The sequence below is a fragment of the Sprattus sprattus genome, assembly GCF_963457725.1.
Source record: "Sprattus sprattus genome assembly, chromosome: 4".
Classification (NCBI taxonomy): domain Eukaryota; kingdom Metazoa; phylum Chordata; class Actinopteri; order Clupeiformes; family Clupeidae; genus Sprattus; species Sprattus sprattus.
The window spans coordinates 42,912,864-42,922,863 of NC_137923.1; the positions used below are offsets into that span (position 1 = coordinate 42,912,864).

The 10,000-nt window shown below is 45.0% G+C and overlaps 1 protein-coding gene across 1 annotated transcript in view; it reads left to right on the forward strand.

The window, feature by feature from the left end:
* Positions 1 to 10,000, forward strand: part of zfpm2b (zinc finger protein, FOG family member 2b) — a gene marked incomplete at both ends in the record, with an annotated part of 40,283 nt that overhangs the window by 11,840 nt on the left and 18,443 nt on the right. Inside the window, 3 exons of the mRNA XM_080836657.1 lie at positions 556 to 714; positions 3,144 to 3,239; positions 9,631 to 9,755. Of these exons, the coding sequence (XP_080692783.1) occupies positions 556 to 714; positions 3,144 to 3,239; positions 9,631 to 9,755 (380 nt within the window). The remainder of the gene's footprint in view (positions 1 to 555; positions 715 to 3,143; positions 3,240 to 9,630; positions 9,756 to 10,000) is intronic.

Consider the following 10,000-nt stretch of genomic DNA (forward strand, 5'->3'; position numbering starts at 1 on the left):
CAGTTCCTGTTTCTGTCTCCAAAGGGGAGGAAATTGCTTTGTAGTAGTTAACTCTGCACAATACTGCTCTCTCTCCGTCTCTCACACTCTTTCTCTCTTTTCCTCTCTCTCTCTCTCTCTCTCTCTCTCTCTCTCCCCTTCTCCCTAATTTTTTTCTCTCTCTCTCTCTCTCTCTCTCTCTCACACACACACATGGCTGGTGCTTCATTCAGCTCAGTCAAGAGTGGAGTAGGGTTAACTTCTTTAACATTTCCTTTGCATTTCCTCCTTTATTTCAAGGAATCTCAGAAAAAAAATCTCAATAGAACCCTTAAGCCATTCCTGTCATAGGTATCCCTTACTGTAACTGAGGAGGTTTTGAGACCTTTATGTATAGTCAGAACTGAGTCACAACGAAAATAAAAATCAGGAGTAAAATGTTTGGAATTTTCAGTGTTTTCTCCTACTGGCCAGTGAATTGCTTAACTGATACTCCAGATTGAAATCTAGATTCAGGCGGTTTTGTGGGCAAAACCTAACAGGGTCCTCTGCTGGGTCCACTTTTTCTCGTCGCAGGGGGGTTGGAGAATGGCCTGGAGGAAGACCAGATCGAGGGTGTGTCGGGGGCCAGGGACGGCCTGAGCAATGGAGACCCGTCTGAGGAGGGAAGTCTTTCTGAAGGCACAGACCCAGAGAACCTCTCCGTGAGAGACCAGGAGCATTCCAGCAGCCAGGGTGGGTGACACATCAATATCTGGGAAACATCTGGTTCATATGTTCAGAGATTCTCATCAGATACTGTTATGGGGGTTTAGTTTATGTTATTAATCTAACCAAGACACTTGTAACACTTGGATCACTCACCTGGGTAGAGGAGAAAGGAGAAATTCGTTTTTCTCAAATTGTGACAAAAAGTGGGTGATCTGAAGAAAAATTGTTTCATTGTTGTGCAGATTTATCAACATTCAATGTATCACCATTCTGCTCGTACTGACTCAGCTAAAAGGTAGTCGGAGAAAATAAGGAGTGTATAAGTGTAATTAGAGGGCCTTGTCTTTTGAGAAAGTTTCAGAGTCGGGAGACGGGAACGGTGCATTACTTGCAAGCTTCAGGTGATGCGAGGCGCTTTTCATGGTTGAGATGGGTTCCGACACACATCCAAACTCACCCTACCCCCTCGTTCCTTCAAGCACCACCTCCCCCCCCCCCCCACTATGTTTTAATTCCGCTGGAAGGAATTTATTTTCTCCTTTGTAGAATTCAATTTAACTACAGCTAGGGCGAGATTTTAAATGCAGAAGGATACAGGTGGAGGCAGGGGGGTCTGGATGCCTATACATTTCTACTAAGGTTATTGGTCATAGTAAATAACAACACAGTAAAGTGGAGCTGCTGGAGGCGTAAGCTATCAAACACTCAAAGCAAATACCATCGACTCTTTGAACTTAAACGCAATTACATACCCCAGTTGTGGCCACACCTTTATGATCACAATTCCTATTAGCGCTGCAAGGCTGGAGTGTGTGAGTATGTGTGTGTGTGTTTGAGTGAGTGTTGGGGGGGGGGGGTTGTGAAACAGTCATCTAGGCCTGCATTTGACAGCCTCCGGGGGTGCAGTTTGAATTTTTGTCGTGGTCTGAATGGTAGGCGTTTTTATTTTGTAAATGATGAATCTTCCCTTTGAAATGCCTTTGTATTTTGACGTTACCCCAGCGTTCAAAAAGTTTCGCAGCTGTACGCTGCCACATAAACTACCTGCATTGCCTTCCAGGGAAGAATCTTCAAAAGAGAAATCTTTTTTTTTCCTTCCCTTTTTTTTAATTGGCCGTGCGGCACGTAATTCTCTCTTTTGTTCTACTTGAAAAGAAATAAAGGCACAACGTGTCGGAAAATTCATTTGCGCCGTCAATGAGATTAAAGTTACTCTCCACCTCTGGTTTAAATACATATGTATATTTATTTATATATGTTTCATGCAAGCCACCTCATGCTGCATTTCATAAAAAGAAATTTGACAGTGAGGTAATTATCTTTGCAGTGGTATGAATATTCATCAGGCATGTATTGATAGACTGGCCAATCACATTGTTGCATTCTGAAAGCATTGACATTCTTCTGTCACGTTGATTCAATAAAGAATTCCGTCACCCACACCAAACCGTCCCTTGGGGTAGGCATCATGTTGTGAATATTTAATTTCACTTAATTGTGTCTTTCTGGTCTATGTCAAAATTTCATAAAACCCACAATTCTTACCTTTTGTTTGACAGTATGGTGAGGAGCTCAACTTCTCTCCATCTGCCATTTTCCTTAAACAAAGCCAAAACAGTAATGAGGAAAATTTGTCAGTCATTTTATACTTTGCTCTTAATTGTGCATATATCAAAATTGCCCATTTTATAATACAGAGTTATAGGTTAACATTGCTGCCTAAATTACTCAACTTTTTTTTTTTAATGTATTTTTAAACTGAATTAAAATACCTCGAGAGAACTACAAAGATTTCTGTGAATGCCTAAGTGTGTGCTTTTTTATGTGAGGAAAGTTGTGGAGGTATCTCAAGGGTATTGGGAGCCTGGGAGGAAAAAACAGTCTCTTTTCTTGGAGGAAAAAGTTCTTCTCCCTAATGCTGTGCCACTGGTGTCAAGGCAGCCAGCAGAAAATCCTTAATCACGGCTTAATTAAGGAATCATCTCGTGGCTTCATTTCTGGCCCCGCTCCGTAATTAAACATTTCCAGTGCGTTTCGTTACAGGGCTTAACGTATGCACCAGGCCTGTGATCAAGGTGGGGCCTGGGACGTTTCCTCCACTTTTCCATTCTCGTCTTTTTTTTTCATTCCGGGGCTTTTCTTATTCTTTTATTCCCGTCTGAGCAAACCTCAGGCTTGAGTAAAAATCCCAGAAGTAATTCTAGTCACTTGAAAGAAAGATATAAGGGACAAAAGAAAGATGTGTGTTGCAGTGCAAGGCATATGGTATGTCCGGCAGCTTAGACTTTGTAAAACGCTGGTGCTAACCCTTTGATCCAAGACAATGTGCGGCTCTGTCAGAAACTCTAATATGGGGGTATATTCAGTCACAGTATTTGTGTGTGTGCCATGTGTTAGTGTTTGGATTGAAGTTAGTGTCTCTTAACTTTGAACCTGTTGTCTAACCGTTACAGAGGATGGCAGCCCAAGGCCTGGTCAGAAGGGGTCGGAGGACCAGGACATGCCAGCTGGGATCAGCCAAACTGGATCACAAGAGTGGGATGGACCAAGTAAGCAAATAAATAACACAATATTCCCTTCATACACAGTATTCATTTACTGCACGTTGCTGTAATTGTTACATTGCACTACAGAATATTACAGCACTTGAGCTCTGGCAGATGAGTCCCACAGAACAAACATGAGTGAAATGAATGAAATGATCAAAAGAAGGAGACACAAAGGACCTGAGACATCTACAGAAATAGCACCTATGGAGAGTACTGAACTTGCACCCGTGTCCAAACATCTGACACCCATCTTTTAGATAGCTTTACTATAATATCAGCTAAAAAAAAAACCAGGACCCAAATATCACCATCAAGGGCTAACGAGCGCTGGCAAGCACGGGATGCACAGAGATCATACTCCCTATGGAAGAGCATCGTTGGCAGGGGCGTCGCAAGGAGTTGAAAACATTCAGAGCTTAGCTCAGACCTGTAGGGGGGTCCAGGGGCATTCTCCCCCGTGAAAGATTGTTAAATTCTGGCAACAAAATGCACCATTTTCACACAGTTTGAGACAGAAACGGTAAGCCTAAAGACAGCCCATGGCATGCAGGGCCCGTCGTCTGTCTGACTCACATGAACATTATCCCATCTTTTTTACCACATTGCTTGCCTACTTGAAAAAACTTGTATGCTAGGTCAAACTGACATGGGAGATGGACATTACCATAGGTTACCCATAGAAAACATTCAGGGTTTTTTTATCGGTAGAAGTCACATTTTGTGGAAACATCATACTGTTTGAATATCAGAGAAGAATGTCGGCTTTTGTCTGGTAGACTGAGGTTTAGAGAGAACTGTGTGGAGATCTCTCTTGTGCTCACACATAATGCATGCATCAAGTAGTGTGAAGTAGATCTGCTGCATGAATGATCCACTGAACGTTTTTGATCAACAATATCATATTATTTTTGAGGGCTTTAAAACCTCATCGGAATGACAGATGAGCAGGTCTGGGACTATTTTTTTGTATTCTTTAATAAAAATGTTGAGATCAAGGGCTATTATTAAAACATTTGGGGCAGGAGCCCCAGAGGCCCAGGTCTAAAAACGCCCATGGCCAAGTAATACCTGAAAATTACAAACATGGATTTATTGCTCTCAAGGATACGACCTTAGTCATTTTAGTCCAAGTGAGTTAAGGACATACATCTGGAGAAAATTCTTTTTTTTCCACTATTCGAGGATGGCTTGTCTGACTTAAATAAAAACTGTGGTACCCCCATTCAAGTGGCGCCAAGGGCATGTGCCATACTTTAGGTACTCCCCTGTTAATAACTTGTGCTAAGTGAGGCCACCAGGTTAGCAACACAGCCATGAAGCTCCAGAGATTGAATTAGTTACATATATTTAATATGTTTTAGTAGTGTGCTTTAAATTTCATAATTTTATGAGAAGCTGAATCAGAGAAATTTCAACATGATGCTAGCCAGATACATCGCCAGCATTTCTGTCCTATTTACCTGTTTGGTGTATTTTCGCTTGGTGCTGATTTAAAGGTACATTGAAAATAAGAAACGATCGTGTCACTCTGCGCCGAGACGCACATGGAAATATTGCTGTCAGCATTCTGAGGCGCCCCACTAGACAGACACATTAATCTTCTTCCAGTAAATCAACAGTAGGCCAGACGTCCCATTTTTCCTGGGACTGTCCCGTTTTTCACACAGAGGAATCTCGACACCCTACTCAAAAGTCCTCAGACCATGTAGAGATTTCTCTGTTTCTGTCTCTCTTTTTTCATCTCTCACTCCCTCTCTCTCTCTGTTTTCTTTTCTCTCGCTAGCTAATTCTATCGCCAGAAATGATCTCACTACCATCCTTGCAAAGAAAGGAGTGAGAGAACATGGAGCAATGATGGGATATCTCTCCTATCTCATCATGGCTATTTGTAGTCTTTGTGTGGCAGGGGCGGGGGGGTGCTGTGATATAATTGCAGGGCTGATATTCATGCTTCTCCAGATGGGGTGTTGGGGGAGATTTGCACACCCCCACCTCAGCCCTCTCCCCCTGTCCTCCAGCTAAACATGATGAACAGAGATACACACTCATTCTTACAATAATGAGCTTCAGTGCTCTACTATCTGATTCTGTTGAAATTATAATTTTTTTTTATATGCAGTAATCTAAGAGCCCATAGCTTCCCATTATACTCAGCACTGTGTGTGAAAGTGTGTGTACGTGTGTCTCTGCGTGCGTGTGTGTCCATAGAGGGGGGAGTTGACGGTTGCGCATTGAGAGTGAACAGCAGTGATTGTAATTAGCAGTTGACATGTAATAGCAAAAAAATCAGACAATGCACATGTGCGTAATGCAGTCAGGAGGCCTTTAAAGTTGAGCTGTGTTATACAATACATGGCTCCTCCATGGGGCCTCTTCCCTTTTGATGAATGCCAAGATCTGAAATTGGATGTGTCAGAGAAGGGAGCAGAGCGAGAGTGAGAGTGAAGATGATGGAGAGATGAAGAGCAGAGGATTGATAGATGAGAAAGGGATGAGAGAACGAGAGGACAGATGCAGATGGGGTCGATGCATGGAAGAAAAAAAAAGATGGAAGCATGTGAGCGAAAGAAAGAGAGAGGGAGAGAGGGAGGGATGGGACAAGAGTGAGTAGGGGAGCAAAGGGATTTCAATGGAAGTGCGGTGGATTAGAAAAATCCCTGGAACAATGCAAAATCATTACAGCCCCCGACGACATCAAAGCCACGCTGATTGAGCCCCCCGAAAGCCTGTTCACAGGGGGTACCCAGAGCCCGGCAAAGCGCATGTAAAACCGGTGCGCCTGCACCGTCCGGGGCCCTCTCGGCTGCTGCGATGATCCGATTGGAAATGTAGGAGCCTATAGATACTGCCACCAGAAACCGTCTCAGGAGGCCGCTGACATTTATACCAGGGTCGGGCACCACACCGTTTGAGGTTTAATACTCCTTTGTGATTTGAATATTCTGCCACTGTTAGTGGTGTTTCTGCACCCTCGTAGACGCACACACACACGCGGTGTGCTATGAGTCTGGCTCGCGAGGAATCGCAGTCTTTTCAAGCACCTTGTGCGCCCCTCTTGACCTCTGTTTGTAATCAGAGTCGAGTGAAGTATACCGGCCCTGTCACACGCTGTAGTTTTATATTTATATATTTCCATTTCATTTTAATTGAGTGAAGAGGGGGGGGGGGGGGGGGGGGGGGGGGGGGGGGGGGGGGGGGGGGGGGGGGGGTATATAATGGGGGCAGGGAGGATAGCGTTTGCCTGTCAGTCGAATTAAAATACCACATAATAATAATAATATTAATAATAATGACATTGATAAAAGGGCTAATCTTCACAAAACAAAACAGCATGTTCCTCCCTGATTGTGCGGGTTGTTGAGGTATTCAATTAGGCCGTTTCCGCTGGCATATTAATCATCTTTTCAACAAACAAGTCGGCGGTAATTAAAGGGGAGCCCGGATAAAGACGTGTTGCTGGATCATCACTCCGTTTATCAGTGGCGCGCACACACGCACGCAAACACACACACACACACGCACACACACGAACACTTACACACACTCACATATCCATACACAGACATGCACAAACACACACACAAATACACATCTACACACATGAACCATAGGCATACCCTCACATACCAACATGTGCACACACACACACACACACTCACACACACACATACACACACACACACACACACACACACACACACACACACACACACACACACACACACACACACACACACACACACACACACACACACACACACACACACACGCACACACGCACACATTCACAGATGCAGAGGCACATAATCATGCGCATGCATATTCAAGAACATACATGCATAAACACACACACACACACACAATATGCACACATAATATACACAATCACCTCCTGTCCCTCTTTCTCCAGTAAATCCTCAGCCAGTGAGGGGAATGTCAATGTTGGGGTTAGCTGTGCATGTGGGGTTGAGGGGCAGGCTCTGGTGTGCGCCTCTGAATACCACTCCTGTCACAACCAAAGCCCCACATCCGCTGTGCTCCTTGGCACACACACACACAGGGAGCGCTGAATATATTCTATCATTCTTTTTTTATTTTATTTCTGGTGGGGGGAAAAGAGCTTTGGGGCTTCAATCGTGTTAACCTGGAACAGAGGATGGAGAGAGGCTTCTGTGCCCTGCTTCTCAGTCAGAGGGTCCTGGCTGCCTTGTGAGCTGATGAATATGTGGGCCTTTGATTGCTCTGAAAAAAAGAAGGAAAAAAAAAAGATTCTTGCACAAAGGGTTTGGAATCAGCAGCTCCCATCTAAATTTGGTTGAAAGTAGTATTGCTATTTTGCCATTGTGTTTAATACTTCAAGAATAGTGCCAGGCTGGTAGAACTGATTTGTTGTTATGAAATTATTCCATATTGTTGTACCATGAGAATCCAATCAATCTAGTCTGGATATGAATTTAAATTGTGACCTGCCTTTGAGCTTTTGGGCAGGGGTGATTGGAAGTTTTTTAGGGAAGGGGGGGGGGGGGTCGCTGGGATGCTGACCGGCTGGCTGTCAGTGTCTTCAGACAGTTTTGGTCCAGCGGCACCAGATGAGCAGCCGCATGGCTGCCGGGTTCCCAGCCCGTCTGAGGACGTTTGTTATGATCCCCAGGCAGCCTCTCTCAGCGCAGCACAGCACCGCTGACACCTGAGCACCACCGCCGCCACCTTCAACATCAACGCGTGCAATCGCTCCACACCCAAGCAACCTCTTTCTTCCGCGGTGGCTTGACTCCAGATGCGCTCAAGCGGCCTGCTACGCCAGAGTGAGACAGAACGAGAGAGCACAAGAGAGAGGGAGAGAGATAGAACAAGAGAGATAGAGAGAGAGGGAGAGAGAGATGCTCCTCTCCAGGAAATCCGGCGACAATGTGCCAGAGAAATATCAGAGAGTGTGTGTGTGTGTGTGTGTGTGTGTGTGTGTGTGTGTGTGTGTGTGTGTATTTCTTCTCTCTCTCTCTCCTCCTCCTTCACCCAAGCCAAAGATGGGTCGTCTCCAAATCCTTGTGCCCTATCAGACAAATTAAAGTAAATCAAGCATGAAATGAAGCAGGAGAGCCTGGAGATAAGGTCCCTTTAAGTCCCTTACAGATTAGGCTGCAGAGTGAGTGAGTGAGGGAGGGAGGGAGAGAAGGAAAGGAGGAGAGTGAGAAGGAAGAGGAGGAGAGCAAGATGGAGTGAGTGAGTGACAGAGTGACTAGAGAGAAGCGGATGAGAGAAGGATAGAGAGCGTGAGAGAGTGTGTGTGTGTGTATGTGTGTGTGCGTGTGGTGGGGGGGTTGGTGCATCAGGTCGCCAGTAGTACGGAGGCCAGTTCCTCATCTCACAATGGCACTCTGTGTATTGGATTACCGCTCCGTGTCAGTGACATGAGGGAGCAGCAGGCTGCAAAAGAGAGGGACAAAAAAGAAGACAGACAGAAGAAAAACAAACGTTTTGGGGAAACAGAGCCGAAGAAAAAGTATACCTCACACTCACTCCCGGCGTCTCAGTTGCTCCCACTACCACCGGGTGTGGGAGAGTCATCAACCTGCCATGAAACGGATGTTTCAAGAGCTGTGCTTGAGTTGATCTTGTGGCCGGGGTCGAACGTGGTGTCTTTCATGTGCGTTCTGTTGTGCGTTTTCAGAGCACTGCTGAAAAATACCAGACTGTCAGTGAAAAGGTGCATTTCTGGACGTGTATGTGTATATGCACGGGGCGGAGAGGGATGGGTGTGAAGTATGGGTGTTTGTTTTTGCGTTATGAAATAAATGATTGAATAATAAAAAAAGCAAACACAGATAACACATATGAACAAACAGATTATACATAATTTCTCAGTTGAATCAAGGCCCTCATTACAGTCCAACCAAAGGTTGAAGATGTCTACCTCCAGGGTAGAAAAAGAGAGAAAAAAAACCCAGATTGATCGCCAATAAGTAGTGTCTGATAACTAACTCTCTCTCTAGCTAACCCCCTTTATCGTCCGATCTGCAGCCATTTCAAAACTACCCTCCCCCTTCCTCCTGAAAACGGGATGATTTAGCACGCTTTCGCCACCGTTCACATCAAGCCTGGCCTCGGAGAGGGGCTTAATCCACCTTATCTGTGCACTGTCAAACCACTCTGGCTAAAGCCTAATCAAGAAGACAACCAGGTCGCAAAGGGGCCAGTGCAGGCGAAAAAAATGTTATGATCTGGTAATTGACTGGTAGAGAGAGGAGCTACACTGGAGCCTGTGGTACGAATTAACAGCACACAGCAGGGATCACAATAAGAGGAGTACTGAATAAGTGCTAGAATGAGCCGGTATTCATGTAACACTTATGGGAGGCTTTTCGTTGATGTTTTTTTTGTGTGTTTATTTCAGGGGAGCTGGAGATGGTCAGTGATGGTGCGGATCAAAGAGTTTGCTCCACGCAGGCACTTCCTGTGGGCACCACGTGGGGTCCTTTCCCAGGAAAGATTGAGCGGACCACCGGAGGAAGTGATGCGGTAGGTCACAGAGGGTTTTGTTTTTTTATAAAGTCTGTTTCTGTCAGAGGAACTTCAGGTAATGCACATCAAAGACGGGTTCCAGAGCTGGGTTCCTATGGGAATGGGGTCTCAAGGAGGCTGTCCCATATGTCACATTGTAAAGGAACCGAACTGGTTACATAGTTCTCTATATCGAGATATCTTGCGGTTAAAGTTCAGTTTTGAAATAAGGGTTCCTACACAGGGAGGCTTTTATTTTGAAT